Source organism: Anolis carolinensis, chromosome 1 (genome assembly GCF_035594765.1).
Source record: "Anolis carolinensis isolate JA03-04 chromosome 1, rAnoCar3.1.pri, whole genome shotgun sequence".
In the NCBI taxonomy this organism is placed as follows: domain Eukaryota; kingdom Metazoa; phylum Chordata; class Lepidosauria; order Squamata; family Dactyloidae; genus Anolis; species Anolis carolinensis.
This window is the reverse complement of record NC_085841.1, coordinates 358326821-358345866: the sequence shown is the minus strand read 5'-3', so window position 1 is coordinate 358345866 and position 19046 is coordinate 358326821. Positions and strand designations below refer to the sequence as shown.

The window sequence follows — 19046 nt, the reverse complement described above, 5'->3', positions numbered from 1 at the left end:
GAGGCGGCGAAAGGTCTTGAGCTAGCTTAGAATAAACTAATCCTTTATTCTGCATTTGTAAATATTTGCATAGGGACGATTGCCATGAACATCAGAATGAAAGCCAGCTACTGCACTTGTGAAAACAAATCCTTGCATGCTAATTTTACAAAAAGAAGGGGGAGCCCTTGATTTGGCCTCCTGCCACCATCTCTCCACAAAAATGTGTCTATCTAGCAAAACAGGAAGGAAAGAGTAGCTTTTCCATACAAGTTTGAGACTCAAAATATATTTGCATTCCTGACACTTGCCATCAAATTTTCTTTGGTTTAAAAAAAAAAAACAGAAAGGCTCCAGCTGTTCAATTTGGTTACTTTGGACCTTGTTTTTTTTAATGTCTACAAACAAAACAGCTCCCATTATAAGGGAGAGTGGTAAATTTTAAAATATCTAGGAATCTTAAGGTCCTCTAACACGATTCTGTGGCCAACTTCTATTGGGGGACTTAGAGATTCCTCAACATTTGGATCAAATGTTGTCAGGACCCAGGCTGCAGAGCACCAATAACCATACACAGAGGCCAGAATCTATCTAATATCTTTATTGAAGGAATATATAAAGTTAATAAAAACAAGTGTAGAAAATAGTCCAGAAATAGACCTTTCAGGAAAGGTCAAAATTAGTCCAAAGAAACAACGTCCAATATGAAATATTAAGGTCCAAAGTTGTAATCCAGTAACCGAAACACTCACTTTGCCAGGCAAAGTGAGGGGAGATGACAAGGTCCTTTAGTCCATGAAACTTGAGCGAGGCTATGGAGTAACTTGAAACAAGGCTTGATACAAGGCAGCAAGGAACGAGGAGCAAGGACAAGATCCGTGGAATTACTTGGCAAAATCCGGAAAGCAAGGCAAGGCTGAGTCCTGGAAAAACAAGGCTAATCCTAGGAAACAAGGCAAGATCCGTGGAGATAAACAAGGCTGGAAACGGGAACGAAGGCTTGGAAACAGGAGCGAAGGCTTGGAATCAGGAGCGAGGGCTTGGAAACAGGAGTAGCGCTGTCCACACACAACCTACTCCAGTAGCTGACGAATTGACTCCGCAAGATCCCTTCGTGGGCGAAACACCTAAATAGGGTCTAGTTTTCCCACCAAAGAGCAGTTCTCTGGAGAACCAGAAACGAAAGCTATTCTCTGAGTCCAGATGCATGACTCCTTAAAGTTTCCCATGGAAAGCAGGCTTAATCAGCTGAATGCTTAGCAGCTATCCTAGCACTCCTGCGAGACGCCGCTTGAACTCCCCTCTGTTGTTTACAAAACTCATGGCGAGAAAACGTAGGAGATTTAGGCTCAGGGCTTGTTTGACAGACTTCTGGAAGACAAATCTCTTGCAGGTGCAAGGTTTCCAAATCTGGCTGGGAAAGTTCCAATTCTGACTGAAACGGTGAAAAACCCAAGTTTTCCTCTTCATCTGGCACCACAGTGCCAGAAACGGGACTACATGGCCCATGACTCATCACAAATGTGGAGGGCCAACTGCATTCATAAATAAACCATTGAGTAAGAATCATGCCTAAAGCTTGCAAATCGTTTACAATGCATGCTTACCCTGTGTCCCTGAAAATAAGTCCTAGCATGATTTTTGAGAATGCTCGAAATATAAGTCCTATTTCAAAAATAAGCCCTAGTTACAGTTCATAAAAACTCAATTTGGAAAATTAAGGCATCCTTGAAAATAAGCCCTAATACATTGTTTGGAGCAAAAAAAAATATAACACCCTGTCTTATTTTTAGGGTAACTGAGTATGTGCTATTGGTGTAAAGCCCTAGAAGAACTGGGTCAAAGAGTGCTTTGGTCTACTCTACAGTACTTGCTCATATTAGTGTGTCTGCACTGTAGAATTATCTCAGTTTGACACCACTTTAACGATAATGGCTCAATTCTGTACATTGATGGGGTCGTGGTGGTGCAACGAGTTAAACCATTAAACTGTTGAATCTGCTGACCTAAAGGTTGGCAGTTTGAAGCCATAAGTTGGGGTGAGCTCCCACTGTTAGCCCTAGCTCTTGGCAACCTAGCAGTTCAAAAACATGCAAATGTGAGTAGATCAATAGGTACCACTTCGGCGGGAAGGTAATAAGGTTCCCATGTAGCCATGCTGGCAATACGGCCAGGAAGTGTCTATGGACAACAGGCTCCTTGACTTAGAAATGGAACATGATGATGATGATTATGCAGTTATGTGAGATGTAGTTCTACAAGGTCTTTAGCCTTCTCTTCCAAAGAGTGCTGGTGCTTCCCTATGATACCACAGAAAAAAAGGTATATCAATAATAATAATAATAATAATAAGAAGAAGAAGAAGAAGAAGAAGAAGAAGAAGAAGATGATGATGATGATGATGATGATGATGATGATGATGATTATGGGAATTGAAGTTTTACAAGGTCCTCACCTTCTCTGCCAGGATACTTCAGATCCCAGCACCCCATAGCATTGAGCCATGGCAGTTCAAATGGGGTGATATTGCATTAATTCTGCAGTGTAGATGCAGCCTTTCTCTCAACTCGGACTCTAGGCATAAAAGTAATCTATTAAAGGGGCAATGGCTTTATTTCCATACAATTTCTAGATCTGTAATACTTGGAATGGGACAAAGAAGGGAGCATAATATATATGGAATTCTTTATTACAAACAGAGGAGCTTTTTAATGATCTCCGTGTTGCGGAGCACGTCCCATATTTATTACATTGCTTTCCATGCAGATTTTTGAAGATGCTCCCTTCTGACCTAGTAAAGGCAATAAAACTTTCAGCTAGATAGCTGTTTGCATAGAGGTCGGTCTCTGCAGAACTGAATTATTTTTATGAGCCATAGCCGTGGCGCTTGCAGCTTGCAGCGTTTTGCTTTCACACTTTGGCCTGCGATTCCCAAACGTCTCTTTGTTCTCCCTCCAGGGTCTGGCACATTTGGGAGGATGCAAAATAATATTCTGCCCCCATAGCATCCATTAATGGGAATTAGAGCAAGAGCTAACATCCATCTTCTGTGACATTTAAAGCTAATGAAGTCATTAAAGCCCACTTCAGCTACAACATTAGAGTCAAACCAGAAGCAGGGCTCTTAATCCCAAAAGTTCACAAGCTAAACATTGAATCATATGAGCCAAAAATAAATCATAGAAACATAGTGTTGGAAGAGACTCCCAAAGGCCATCCCGTCCTGCCCCATTCTGCCATTTATGCGTACACAATCAAAGCACTCCTGACAGATGCCCAGACAGCCTTTGTTTAATAATAATATGCATAATACACGCTATTTATATTCCACCATTCTCCACTACGGGACTCAGAGCAGATTAAAGTATTTATTTACATACATAGACAAACATTCAATGCTCTTACAATCACAGATACAGTGAGACACACAAACAAAGGCAAGGCTTCTCCTTTTAATTATCGACTTCTGGAGGCGGTGCTTATCTCTGGCTTCTGGGAGGTGCTTTTCTCCATTTTCAAGCCGAGCTAGTGTTGTTACCTCCTAATCGTGTGGCCGGTTGCCATGTCTCTTGCCTTTTCCCGCTGAAGCGGTACCTATTTATCTACTCACATTTGCATGTTTTCAAATTGCTTGGTTGGCAGGGAGCTAGGGCTGACAGACAGGAACTCACCCTATCTCCCGGATTCGAACTGCCTTCAGGTCAGCAGTTCAATCAGCACAAGGGTTTAACCCAGGCATGGGCAAACTTTTTTGCCTTGGGGTCTTATTGTGGGCCCAGCCAGGAGGGATGGGCCAGGAGGGGGTAGTGGGCACACGCTGAGTGGGGAGAGCCTGGGAAAGAACAGAGCCAAGAGGGAGCAGGTGTCCTGTTTTGTCTTTCAAGAACAGCAGGAAAACATAAAGTACAGCACACTCAGTGGAATAATGCAAAATGAAGCAAGGAAGTCTTAGGGCAAGCACAGTTCTTAGTCTGTGATAAATTCCCAAATCAAATAGCAGTCTTACTTCACACAAAGAAACAGCAATAAATCCTTAGGAGCAATTTCCCAGATGCAGGCTTGAAGCAGGCACACGGGAAGCGAAGAGTCAGTTTGTTACCAGCAAGAGCTGGCTGCACCTGCTTCTGCTTTATAGCCCTGAGTCCCCTCACAGCTGCTAGGGCATTTCTTAATTACTCAGCTGCATTTCTGGCAGCTATTCTAGCTGAACGACATCTCTGTTGCAAAATCTCCTCCTCAGATTCCAACTACCCCTCTGATTCATGAACACTTTCCTGCTCCCCTTCCTCTTCTGAAGAAGAGGAATCCCTAAGAGCAGGGCAGGGCCTGTGTCATCCTCAGGTTGTCCTCCCAGCATAAGGACAGGGCTGCTTGTCCCATCTTTATGCTGGGAGGAAGGTGGGACATGCGACAACTGTCCCAATTCACACACACACACACCCCCGATCCTTGGGCTGGCCTCTTGGCATTATGCCAGGAAGAGGGCAAGACAGTCAGTTGAGTGTGCTCCGGAGAGCTATCAGCAGCTGCATGCCTTTCTCGAGGTCACTCGCACCATCATTATGCCAGGAGGGCTCTCAGCTGCTATGTGCCTTCCTCCCCCGTCTTTTTGGCATAGGGACATGATGAACCACCGTGTCCTTATGTCAAGAGGACAGGGAAAATGTGCAGGGCCTGAGGTAAGCACCCAGGGGGCCATATCCACCCCCCAGGCCTTAGTTTGGTTTAACCTATCGCGCCATCACAATTCCCTTAAAAAGAAAGGAGACCCCCACCATGTGTGAAGGCAATGGCATATTCCACTGTCAAACATTTTTTGCCATCAGAAGATCCCTTCTCTTGTAGTTTGAATCCCTTGCTCCATGTCCTCATGCCCAGAGAAGCAGAAGACAAACTTTCTCCATCTTCAATATGACATCCTTTCCGATATTTAAACATAGTTCTGACTATGTGAATGATGAAGAAATCATTTCTTAAACTTCTGTTTTCTAGGCTGAACATACCCAGCTCTCCAAGCTGCTTCTCAAAAGAATTTGTGATTTCTAGACCTTCTTTGCCACTTTCTGTGCTACCTCCTTTCACACAAGGATGTAGTATTTCATCCCATAGTTAATCCTATTAAACTTGGAGAGTAGTCTTAAGAGTGCATCTTCACTGTAGAATTAATGCAGTTTGACACCAACCTAACTATACCTCCTGGAGGGAAATTTAAGCAAGCAAATGCTTTCTGGAAATAAAGTAGACAAACCTACTCTTCACCTCCCACCCTTGAAGGTTTTTCTGTTTTTAGATATAGCCATTATTTGAATAAGCCCAGTGTCTTCTAGTCCCATTTTGTGTTACCACAAAATAAACAATTCTGTCTAAATATGGGAGGGAGATCCTGTAAAATGTTATCGAAAACCTACCCTGGTTTTGTTTGTTTGTTTTTGTTTATTCTCGTTCATATTTTTCCCCATCATAGTTGGTTATTCATCCTTTAAAACAAAATGTTATTTTCAATTCCTCTGGGTGCTGGGCAAAATCTGAACGTAGTGGTTGAATAACTATTAGTTTTGTTGGCCATCTTAGAAACTTAAAAATAAACAACATTCTACTCCATCCCAGTGCTGTAAAAGATTGTTATTTAAATGTAGACGTGATGGTATATCTGAGCAGAAGTTCAATGGTATAGGTTAGGAAACCCAGACATCCTTATGCATCCATGAGAAAAAAGAACAAAGATATTATTATTATGTTATTATGGCAATCACGCTTCTAACCAACACCCTGTGATGATCCCATAGGACATTTCTTGCTCAACGTTCAGTATAAAGCAATCTTTTGTGTTCTTTTAGTCTCTAATACTGCTATAATGCTCACAGTGTGACCAGGCCATAGGCATGGTTATAGTGTTAATTTCTACCAGTTTGACTTATGGTGACTTTATGAATAGGAGACCTCCAAGTTGCTCCATCATCAAACGCCCTGCTCAGGTTTTGCCAACTCAGATCTATCATGGCTTCTTTGATTGCATAGGTAGATAAATAGATAGGGATCTTTTCCTACTTCCTTGTACCATACCAATCATTACTGCCTTTTCTAGGCAGTCATGTCTTCTTTTGATATGTACAAAATATGACCGCCTAAGTTTAGACATCTTGGCTTCTAGGAGGAGTTCAGGCTTCATTTGCTTAAGGATCATTTGTTGGTAATCCATGGTATCTGTAGAGCTCTCCTGCCATAGCATACCCTCAAATGAGTTCATCTTCTGTTTTCACAACCATACGTAGAAATTGGAGATATATGATATGGACAATCCTAATTCAATGATACGTATTTCCGCTTCAGATCTGGTCTCGTTGCTTCTGAGTCTTCATCTTCTGATTTCTTGACAATAGTCTGAGTCAAAGTGTGGGAAATCTTGAACTATGTCAATGTCTTCATTGTTACTACAGGAAATCCCCATATTTACATGCAAGATAGGCTCTGTAGGTTGATTCTTAAGTTGAATTTGTATGTAACAGTTAAGTGTTACTCCAGCCAATTTTAAAAATTGTTTTGAATAACATAGGGAAGGGTTACTGCCCATGTAACATTTGTTTTGCTCTCTGTGCCCCTGTTGAGAAGGTTTTACCTCCCTTCCTGTCCCTGTGACAATTGGATTTTGAAAATTTTGGGTTGTCATGGAACCAAGGGTTTGTGATAAAGTTTCAGTAGAGACCACTTTTCCCCAGGATAACTCTTACAAGAGTGAATTTCCCTTCTATGAGGAAGATTTCCCATCACTTCGTGTTGTCTTACCCCCTTTCTTAACTAGGAATTGTTTGCAAGTCAAATGTTTGTAACTTGACGATTGTCTATATCACGCTTTGTAAATTCTCTGTGGTGTTTATTTTTCTTATCTTAATGTGCAGCTGATACTGGCCAGCATTACTACTAGGAATTCTGAGAGTTGTTACCCCGAAAGTACTTTTTCCCATAGTGTGATGTTGCACATGTGTATAGCTTTTCTATCTCACAGACCAGGGAAACTGCTCATCCGTTAATCATACCTTTCAACATCTACCAAGGACGGCAAACTTATCTACTGGGTTGAAAGCCAAGTGTGTGAAAGATGGGGATTAATCTTCATTCACTGGCCTTTTCTTTTTCCCCTCCAAGATGTACTGAAACTAGAGCCAAGGGGATAATAGCTGCCTTTTGTTTATAGAGTCTTAATCATATCGAAGGACCAAGAGAGATGTTCTTTTAGATTTAGAAAAATATTGGTTTTTATAAATTAATGGTTTTTCCACTTTTGAGAGGGTCCTTTGCCTCAAAACCCAGCAAATGTGAAGGGTATACCCTCATCAGGTGTGTTAGTTTCACTTCTCATTCTTTTACCCCATCTTAGTAGAAACATGCATGAATGATCAATGAAGGTAGCATCTTCCTAACCAATGTCTTGCTTGTTGCATATCTCTTGATATGGCATGCTTTGCTGCTTTGGTATCTTTCCGCTAACCTTTTTTGATTGTACCTGGTCTGCATTATAACCAATGAGTTGGTATTTCCATAGAGCTGTAGGTTGTTGTTGTAGTAGATTATTTATTGCAAAAAGAAGCACCGCTGAATTATATATTCCTTCCAACTGTGCTTTGACTCTTCTCTCTCTGTTGTTGTTCTTTCTGTTTTGTGGTTGTTCTTTATTTTATTTTATTTTTTTGCTGTGACCACTGAACTGCACGCTTTTTTCCTGCCTATCCCCATGCTTCTGCTCTGGCTGTAGGACTTCTTTGTGAACAGTAACTCCAGACAGGTAAGTACGTTTCTGTCCAAGTCTTTGGTCGAATAAGTGTGTCGTTCTCACCTGATGTAACTTCAGGGATTCCCTCTTCATTTATTAGGTTGCTTATCTCCTAAGAGCTGATAAAGAGAGCTGCCTCAGTGTATCAACTATAGCAGAAGCCCCATAGCTGTATACTATACAAAGGACCTTCTCAGTATTTTTACATGAACTGTTGGCACAATCTTTGATGTTATTTCACCAAATGGTGAAGACCTTCCTCTTCAAAGCTTTATTTCCTATTTTTAACCTGCTGTATCTGTCTGTCATTCATAAATGTTGGGTTTAATTATTGTGAGCTTCTTTAAATGGTGTGAAGGCATCAGAGGGGCAAGCTGTAAGCCATTGTTGGGCATGAATAAGTTGGGATTTGTATATACATTTTCAAAAGAACAATGGAATAATAGATGATGGTGACTAAGAATATTCTGCATCCTTTTTTGTGATACCAGAAATCCAAGAGTCTTGGATTTCTCACTTTGTACGTGAAACTAAATTAAGTTATCATTTGATTAATTGTGTCTTGTTCTTGTGTCCAAACTTATCTCTGCAAACAAACAATATTTTATTAGTAACTACAAACCAGACAGAAGCATTGGCTGATTTTTGGGTTTCAAACTCTAGCCTGTTTAAACCATGGCCCATGGTTATATCTGGACCCAGAAGGATGCTTAATCTTTAGCTGATTTCTAAGGTCCCATATACACTGCCATATAATGCAGTTCAATTCCGTTAAAGAGAGCCTACATTGATCATCTAATATAGTCTGAAACTGCATTATATGGCAGTGCAGATAGGGCCACCGTTTTGTAAGCTACCAAAGGCAGTGAGAGATAGATCAGAAGTTGGAAGTAAACTCCTGTTGTGTGTAATTGTCTCCAGGTTTGTCTAATTGTCTCATGGTTTAAGCAGCAAACCTTGACAGACCATGGTTTAGCATCATATGCAAACATAAATTGACCTTTATTCAGCAAAAGCAGCACTGCAAAAGTTTACAGTCATCTTCAGGCATTCTTGATTTCTAACAATGTGCTCCTCACCTTTTCTGGTTTGATAATTGCATATTTTGGGGGGAGCAATTGGCTAGTATTGCATTTTGTTTATTCAGAAGTTTTGTCAGTCCGTCAGTCAGAGTACTGGGGACCTTTCAGTTCATATTCAGTCTTTTCTTGTGGGTGATCCATGCCACAATATCACAAATTTCAAACATCTTATACCAATAATTAAGGTCTGCTAAACAGTTGTGGTCCAAGTCCATCATTTAGTCTCAAGTGCTAGAGTAGACCCACACTGAATGAATGAAGCTTATATGTGTCTTGACTTACCAAGTTCCCATTGGTTTAGCGGTTTGACTCTAGTTGGGACTAATGGCTGCATTTGGGCTAATAAATGTAATACAAACAGGAATGGAAGACAAAAACATCCTTGCTTAGTATACCAAAGCTTGCACAAGTATATATACTTCTAACTGGCACCTGAAACAGTAGGTAGAAAAACTATATCAAAGGAGAAAATAATGCCACTCTCCAGATATTGATGATTTGCAACTCCAATCAGCCTTAGTAGCAACCCTATGGTAAAAAATGCTGGGAGATGCAGTCCAACAATATCTAGAAAGCTCCATGAATTCAGTCTAGATTCACCAGTGGTTTGATTCAATATAATGTGGGTTGTAATAAGAAAATGCTTCATATTGAATTAGAATATTGATCAATTTGACAATCAAAGGTCTTTCCTAATGGAGTTGCTTCCAATCCCTGTTTAACTATTGATGTCAGAATTTGAACTTGTGGTCTTTTGTGTGCATAGTATGTGCTCTTCTTCTCAAAATCCACATCGGAGTTTGAAACTCCAGAGGTATTTCTGCCAGCATCGTAGCTGCTGGTAAAATAGCTTTAAATGGAATATGGCAATTTGTGTATGCCAGGGAAGCCTTTCCATGTTCCTCAATGTCTACACACTTGTGGGTTCTTAAATCTTTCCATCTGGATAAATATTTATACACTTGTAACTAATAGCCTCCTCGCACACGCACATACACAAAGAACATTCCAGTTTATGAAACAGCTGATTGTGTTTCAGTTGCAGGCTCTGGATTTTAATCATCGGCTTCAGTAAAAGTTCTTGATGGATGCTGGGTACGTTGGCATGCCCCGGAAGCTCCGAAATGCCCTTGCGCATCAGCTTATTAATGCATTCTTTTCATGCTTCTTGCAGAAAGAAGACACCCTCGACGACACGCTGAGCGCCAGGCATAAAGTCAAGGAGCTTTCGGTTATAGACGGCCGGAGAGCTCAGAACTGCAATATTCTTCTCTCAAGGTATCGCTTTGTTGCTCTCTCTCCTCTACGGGAACTGCTTGTTCTGGGACTGTAGCTGCAGGACGTCTCCGTTAATATTTAAAGATGCTTTGAGGGTCAAGTACAGACACACCCTGTGCTGAGTGACTCATTGCATAGAGAAATAAATATAGATGTGGTCCTATAGGCAGGTAGAAATACCTTCTCCATGTGTATGTACATATTAATGAAATATAGCCAGTCTGCCAGGAGGAATACCATATATGGCTGCAAAATGGACACGCATTATGCCTGTGAATTAAATTGGCCTTCCCAATACATGGATTCTGCATCCACAGGTTCAACCATCCAATTATTATTAATAATTATTATAATTATTATTGTTATTATTAGTATTTTATTTCTTACCCACCAGGTTGCAGACTAATTAAAACACATGTGTAAAAATAGCACAAATACATATTTTAAAATGTATTTTATAAAAGATACACGTTAAAACATATTTCTATAAAATACATATTAAAATTCACAAAACAGAGATTAAACAAAGGACACAGGTTTAAAATTCACGCTTAAAAACTGGCTGGGTAAACCTACTGGAAGAGATAGGTCTTTAGATGGTTTTTAAATTACAAGGCTTGAAAATATACCTTCCCAAAAGAATCCACATAGCAAATCTTCTTTTTGCCATTTTACATAAGGCAAAGGAACAGAGGTTTATTTACTTTTGGGTCTGAAAGGATGTCTGATACAGAGTCTCCACTCAAAAGGAATTGGACATTAGCAAGCAGTACAATGCAAGACATTTTATACACTTTGACAGCTATTCAAAGTCCCCACATCCTCCTTTGGTCAGAAATCGGCCCGTTTTCAGGAGAGATAAAAAGAAATACTTCTTCACGTTGTAAATTATGGGATTGATTGCCAGAAATGTAGTGATGGCCACCCATTTAAAGGAAGGCAAGACAGACTCATAGAGCTATCAATGAGTGTTATTCATTTGTAGCTGTGTATGATCCCTGGGCTTAGAGAATGTATCCCTGTCAATATCAGTTGTCAAGATACACGAGTACTGCAGTACCAAAAAACCCCAATGCAATTCAACTGGCGTATGGTCTCCAGATTGATGGCAGTAAGAGTACAGCTCTATTCTGCTTCCATGAGACTTTACCTGGAATATTGATTCTGTTCCTGCAGTTCAAGAAGGATAATGACAAGCTGGAATACGTCCAAAAAAAAAAAAGCAACCAAGAAAATTAAAAGTCTGGAAACCAGGTTCCACGAGGAATGGTTTGGGGAGCTGGGTATGCTTATCTTGGAGAAGAGGAGACTGAAAAGTAATATGGTAGGCTGGATCTAAACTGTCCTATATCCCAGGATATGATCCCAGATTATTTGCTTTGAACTGGATTATATGAGTCTACACTTCCAGAAAGTCTGGGATAATAAGATAATCTGGGGTCATATCCTGGGCTATACAGCAGTGTAGATCTAGCCATAGTCCTCTTTAAGGATATTTGAAGGTTGTTGTGTGTTTTCCAGGCAGTATAGCCATGTTCCAGAAGTATTTTCTCCTGTTGTTTCGTCCACATCTATGGCAGGCATCCAAATTTTGAGTTTACAACTCCCATTATCCCTTGTCATTGGCCATGCTAAGTGGGGCTGATGGGAATTGTAGCTCAAAATATCTGGAAGGCCAACCATTTCCCTACTCATATCATAGACATTTGGTTGGTTTCTATCACAAGCAAGTAGGGATTTCATTTGACCCAGACCCTTTCTTCCTGATGTTTGTATTTTTACAGCCATGCATTTATTTCAGAAAGCAGAACACTTTTGAAAGATTGGGTTGGAGTTAGTACAGTGGGGGAGATCATGGTGAAACTAGCAGCAGAGGGGTGTGGCAGGTTAACATTGGTTAGTCTATCTCACTGGACTTCTGGCAGGATTTTTGGGAAGATCATGTTCAACTCCAGGGATGGTAAATCAAACAATTTTGCTGTTAGGAAGGCCATTTGGCATATTGAGAGCCCCACCCTTAAAGAACCCTTTTTCATACTGTATTTTTCATCCAACACTGAGTTGATGAAAGATTTCTCCATCCAAAACAGTCAACCAGGACCAGTTCCTAATTTATCCTAGACATTTATAAACCCAGCCAGATATTGTCTGGCATGCAACTGAGAAAGAGCCTGCCTTGCGAGATACTTTATCTCTTTCTGCTTGACTTTCCTACTCTGGGAAAATGATTGTACAGTGAGGTCATATTAGATTTCTTCTCATGCTGGCAAATGTTTGTGCTACTCAGTTCCTCCCCTCTACATACACACAGAGAGAGTTTCCTATGAGTACAGCATAACCATGTATGGCTTCATCATTTGGAAGCAAACCCTTCCCATTGTGTGGGGTGAGTGTTAAGTGTAGGTCAGCTTTGCACCTGGGCCAGGTATGCAACTTTGAGTCTTCCTCTATTGAAGGTTTTGTTTGGAGGTTAATGGAAAGTTGTTGGACTTTGACACCTTTCCAGTTCTAGGATCATGGGATTGCTGCGTAGAAGAATTTTGGGCTGACTTCTCTCTTTCCACCCTTTCCCAATGTAATGCCCAGAGTGCATCTACACTACAGAATTAATACAATTCAACACCACTTTTAACCGCCATGGCTCAGTGCATATGGAATCATGAGAGTTGTAATTTTGTGAGACACTCCTAGATATGATTTTACAAAATGCCCTTAAATTTTTCCTTCATTGCTATTCCACTTCTTCTCAGACACTGGTCAATAGATGCTTGCAGTTGTATCTTTGTCATTAATATGTAAGTTCACCAAGCTAAGAAGCACTACTGTCTATGGGAACATCTACATCAGGCATGGGCAAACCTTGCCCCTCCAGGTGTTTTGGACTTCAACTCCTACAATTCCTAACAGCCTACCGGCTGTTAGGAATTGTAGGAGTTGAAGTCCAAAACACCTGGTGGGCCAAAGTTTGCCCATGCCTGATCTACATTATAAAATTAATTCAGTCCATCTCAGGGTGAATGTTGATTGATTACACTTACCTTCTACCCTTTCTTAATAGGAGATCCTAGGCCTTGTGTTCTGTTCCTGAAACCCCTGACTATAACACCTCAAGTTTCCTCCCTCTTCCGTGATTTTTTAAACCATCTTTACCTGACAAGCCAGTAGGCTTTTAATCTAGCATGACAAAAGTAGTGCTTCCTAGTAAGCCTAAGAAAAGTGCCAGCAGTGCGTCCTCCTGGAGAGATACTTTATTTGTATTCCGTCCCGAGTCCCCCGGGGAGATAGGGTGGATTACAAAGAAAGTGTTGTTGTTGTTGTTGTTAGTTTGGTTTTATTTATTTGTTTATTTATTTATTATTTCAATTATTTATACCCCGCCCTTCTCACTCGAGGGGACTCAGGGCAGCTTACAAGTGGCAATTTAATTAAAACATTAAAACAGTTAAAACAGTCATAAAATACAATATACAAAGTTTAAAACAAGGCGAAGTGCTTATGCCATTCATCCACCAGACCTTATACAAGAGCCTTAATTCAGACCGTGTTGAAGCCAACACATGCTTTTTTTTTGCATTGAAATCTTCACCTAGCCCTACTCTTTGCATCACTGGCCAGTTAGGTTTTCTTTTCATTCTTCCTGATTTGAATCATTCTAGACGTCTCCAATTTTAAAAGTCATAGCTGCAACACTGTTTTTTGTTGCCTGGTGAATAATAATAAATAATAATAAAATTTTATATACCTCCCTATCACATCAAGGGATTCAGGACGATTTCCAACATACCAAGAAAACCATACAACAACTTACAACCATACAACCACTAAACATAATACAATAATGGGCACAAGTACACAAAACATAGAAATCAATCAATTAACTACAGACTTAAAAACTAATAACAAAGTACTCCTTCAACGGGCCATGTCTGTGTTTGAAGTTGCTGGAGAAATAATTCAGCTAAGTGCTTTGAAATCCTGGGAGTTGTAGTTTGGAGATGCATCCACACTCTTTGGCAGAGAAGGCTGAAAACCTTGGAAAACGCAACTCCTGCCATTCCATATCATTGAACCATGGCAGTCAAAGTGGTATCAAACTTCATTAAATCTACAGTGTAAATAAACCCTGGGTGTGTGAAATGGGGAGTGGGTATGTTTCTATTGTTCTGCATGCCTGCTATCAAATCCAGCCTTTTGACCAACTTGTTTGGCTAGGTTCAGCCCAAAATCATATTGTTCCACTTCCATATTTGTTTAGTTCCCAGACGCATACATTTTCGCTCCATGCGAGCATTGCTCTGTCTCACCAAAGCCTGCTCCTGATGCTTGTCAGGCTTTGTGAGCCGCTGTGTCCCATTGACAAGTTTTCAGGGCTTAAATCCTTGCGGCCGTCCATGCCGTGACCCAGTTCCACCCGGCAGCTGTTGCCAACAAAGATAATTACTGTGGCTTCTCTGGATAGGCTTATAGCTTTTTTCTGGCCTCTTTCCCATCACATTGTCAGAGAAGAGGTTGTTCTCTTTTGGCACCGCAAGATGTCTTGTGCTTGCACTCCTCCTTCCTCTGTATACATTCAGGAACTCTCTAGGGACATGTTCTTGCAGAGCTTTTTGTGTCCTTGTTCTTTTTTTTTTTTCCAGGCCTAGAGCACATCCTGATGCCCAAAGGCCACATGATGAGTTTGCTGAAACCGAGCAACTTCTCATGCTAGATCATTCATCAGGCTGGGGCATCAGACCCATTGCTTGACAGAGCCTCTCACATGATGTGCAGTTCCTCAATTAATCTCCGGTTCCCACAATTAGTTACTTGTAATTCAGGCAGGCTCTGGCTTTTATTTCAGCATGAGAATAAGAAAGAGGTTTTTATTTTTATTTTTATTAAATTTTCAAAAGAATGCAACTTTATTTCTTGCCTTCTACCAGCTGTCTATGAGTCACAGGCTGTTGACCATACTGGTTGATGAATTACATTGTAGGTAAAGATAAAAGTTTTCCCCTGACATTAAGTCCAGTCGTGTCTGACTCTGGGGGTTGGTGCTCATCTGCATTTCTAAGCCGAAGAATTGATGTTGTCTGTAGACACCTCCAAGGTCATGTGGCTGGCATGACTGCATGGAGCGCTGTTACCTTCCCGCCAGAGCAGTACCTATTTATCTACTCACATTTGCATGTTTTCGCACTGCTAGGTTGGCAGAAGCTGGGCCTAACAGCGGGCGCTCACTCCACTCCCCAGATTCGAACCTTCGACCTTTCGGTCCTCAAGTTCAGCAGCTCAGCGCTTTAAACCGCTGCACCCCCGGGGACCCTTGACCAACACATATTTTATATAATGTTTATAATGATTATGTGTCCTTAGATTTCTTGTAATCCGCCTCAAGCAATGTGGAGAGGCAAGTAAGAACTTAAGCTATTATTATTATTATTATTGTTGTTGTTATTATATTTGGCCACCTCAAATGCTAGACCTGTTTCTCAATATATCTGACCTGCCGATTCCAAAAATGGCACCAGCTTTCTCCTACCAGCTCTAGTTTCTGAGATGCAGAACATGTGGCATCTATGAGTTGCCATCTGCTCACCCATATCTAAGAAATTAAAGCTGATGCAGTTTCTCCAATGCAAGTTTCTGAATCAGCATCCCAAATAATCCCCAGGAACAGGGTTAAAAACCAAGACACGCAGTTTTTGTTTTTAGTTGGACTGTGTTATGGAGTTTGCAGTAAGAAAGAAACATTTTCATGTCCTGTTGTAGATGTGTAATCACACAATCTCTTACTCAGTCCTCCCACAGGTTCAAATTTAGGAAACAATATTTCTATTATTTATGAATTGCAGGTATGCCCCACCTATTTGGTAGTAAGCTTGGGACAATATAAACAAGTTTCCTCCTAAGCACTTCATCCTCAAAACAACCTTATAGGTAGGTTGGGTGAGAGGAGAGAGTAACTGTCCAAAGATCACCTGGGAAGTTCATTGAACAGGTGATTTGAATCTCCTAGGTATATTACTCTGTGAGCTATACCATATTGTGCAACTTTGACTTTTCATAATCAGAACCTTATATTTCTGTTGATACACCTAGAAGTGTGTTGCATCTTTTGGCTGCTAAATTACAGTGATCAGGATTCATATTTATCCTGTATGTTAGAACAGAGTTGTATAATTTCTCCTTCACTTAAAATAACTAACATGATCCCTAACAGAAATCTTTTGTAAAACCTTGAAGTTAGGTGTGTGCAACACGTTGCCCTTCAGATAATGAATCTTGCAACCATAAGGTTGGAAGTGACCCTCAGGGCCATCCAACTCAAACATGCAGGAATACACAGTCAAATCTCTCCTGACAGATGGACATCCAAAGTCTATTTTAAAACCTTGAGAGAAGGAGACTCCACCACACTCTTAGGAATCATAATCCACAGTCAAACAGCTCTTACTGTCAGGAGTTCATCCTAATGTTTTGGTGGAATCTCTTTTCCTGTAGTTTGAATCTTCTGCTCCTTGTTTTGGTTTCTGGAGTAGCAAAAAAAACAAGCTTGCTTCCTCCTCAGTATTACAGTACCCTTCCTTCATTGGCCTTAGACAGTGAGGAGAGGTGACATGACTTACATTTGATCAGGAAAGCCTCAGCCAACCTCCTATGGTCTAAACCTGCCACCAGCAAAAATTACAGAGTGAATCAGCTGAGTAGCTGTTGAGCAAGAGCAAGAAAACACCGCTCCCTGCTGGCTATTGCTGCCTGTTTCTGTAAAAAAATGCATTTTACATTTCTCTTCCATATCTGATCCAAGACTGATTGTGTTTCGCTGTAGTAATGGGAATAATCAGAAGTTATAGTGATGCCATGCTAGCCAGTCTGCCCCTTGCTGTAAGATCAAGATTGGCTTGAGATTTCAAAGCATGGCCTATTCTTTTCCAAGAATCAGTGTTGCCTTCTGCTTTCTGTTCTTTCCTTCCTTTTCAGGCTGTATTTGAACAAAGGGTTAAAATGAACCTCATAAACTCTTGTAATGTGCTCTATATAACACCACAACCCTGCTTTGTCTAGGAACTGACTGCATATTTCAATGGGAATTGTGGGGCTGCTTTGGGCTGATGAGAGAGTCAAGTTAACTAAGATGTTGTTGTAAGCCTTCAAGTTGTTTCAGACTTAGAGTGATCCTCAGTCTAAGGTTTAAGGTAGGGGCTGCATAAATTAGCTTGGAGTGCCGCATCCGGCCTAAGGGCCTCAGATTGGGGACCACTGGCATTGGAAATAATGGTTAGGAACCTTCCTCTGGAACTGGAACTGGACTCTAGAAAACTGGTTTTCTCCCTTGTTGTGAAAGTTGAGTTGAACAGATTTTGTTGTTGCTTTTTGCAGGCTGAAATTATCAAATGATGAAATTAAACGTGCAATTTTGACAATGGATGAGCAAGAGGACCTGCCGAAGGACATGCTTGAACAGGTGAGTCAGACAGCTGTATAGGTGCTCGCACAGTCCTCTGGGAAACTGTCTACGATGCCATTACAACACAGATTAAACTGGATTATATGTAGACTCATATACCGGTAATTCAGTTTAATGCAGTTCAGTCCGCATTATATGAGTCTACACCAGGGGTCCCCAAACTAAGGCCCGGGGGCCGGATGCGGCCCATCGAAGCCATTTATCCGGCCCCCACGGCACAAGGGCAAAAGAAGGTTGGGCTAAATGATCCAAGGGGTCTCTTCCAACCCTCTTTTATTATTATTATTATTTTATTATGACACAGCAAACAAGATAGATATGCTGGATTTCATATCACAAAATCACAAGTCGAACACTTCCCAAGTGTCTAGGACTGTGTGATGTATTTTTGGATGATGTGCGCAGATCCCAGTAGGGTGGCCTTTTGCAGCTGGCAGATCGTAATTTTGTCAATGTCTGTTGTTTCCAAATGCCGGCTGAGATTTTTTGGCACGGCACCCAGTGTGCCCATCACCACCGGGACCACCTGCATTGGTTTCTGCCAGAGTCTTTGAAGTTCAATCTTGAGGTTCTGATAGCGGCTGAGTTTTTCCTGTTGTTTTTTGTCAATGCGACTGTCACCTGGGATGGCGACATCAATAATCAATTATTATTATTATTATTATTATTATTATTATTATTATTATTATTATTAACATTGAAGCTGGGTGGCCATCTGTCAGGGATGCTTTGCTTGTGCTTTCGGTGCACAAAGGCAGAAGGGGATTGGACTCAATGGTCCAAAGGGTCTCTTCCAACCCTCTTTTATTATTATTATTATTATTATTATTATTAATAATAATAATAATAATAATTGCTCAGTGGCCAACTATAGTTCGGCCCTCCAACAGTCCGAAGTATCGTGAACTGGCCCCCTGCTTAAAAAGTTTGGGGACCCCTGGTCTACACTGACCAGCTGTTCTGAGTCCCCTTTGCGGTGAGAAGAGCCGGGTAGAAAAATAGCAAATAAATAAATAAAATACTATTCAAACTGCATTATATGACAGTGTAGATGGGACCTAGGTCCCTACTTCTTAAACTGTGGGTCCCAACCCCAAATAGCTCAATGTTGGGGTCACAAAAAAAATTCTGAATGTCACCTAGTGGCTGTTTAAGACCATTACATCAATCTGTTGTGCAGTGTTTACAGTAGACGTTGCAGAAGATGCTTCAGCTGTACTTCATAAAAAGGACAATCAATTTATTTAGCAAGCCTTGCAAATACTGACTTATTATCAGTCAATGTTTGGCTTTTATACCTATTTTATACACCTTGGGGTGAAGTAAAAATTTCTTAAACCGAAAGGGAGCTTGTGTGGAAAAGTTTCAGAACCCCCATAACACAGCCCAAGGTGATTCTATGGTGTATTCTCCTGGAAATTATTAAAGAGTTGCTTTGAGGACCTGGCAAATTTCTAGAGAGGGTATTTTTCTACAGTAATCTCTCGAT

General features: G+C 40.8%; 1 protein-coding gene across 3 annotated transcripts in view; it reads left to right on the top strand.

Moving 5' to 3' along the window:
* daam1 (dishevelled associated activator of morphogenesis 1) overlaps positions 1–19046 on the top strand; it is a 188273-nt gene that overhangs the window by 150370 nt on the left and 18857 nt on the right. For 2 of the 3 annotated variants that reach the window (XM_062968612.1, XM_062968611.1), the window contains 3 exons: positions 7730–7759; positions 10004–10107; positions 17470–17554. In XM_062968612.1, the coding sequence (XP_062824682.1) occupies positions 7730–7759; positions 10004–10107; positions 17470–17554 (219 nt within the window). The remainder of the gene's footprint in view (positions 1–7729; positions 7760–10003; positions 10108–17469; positions 17555–19046) is intronic. The other variant, XM_062968613.1, reaches the window with a different exon arrangement.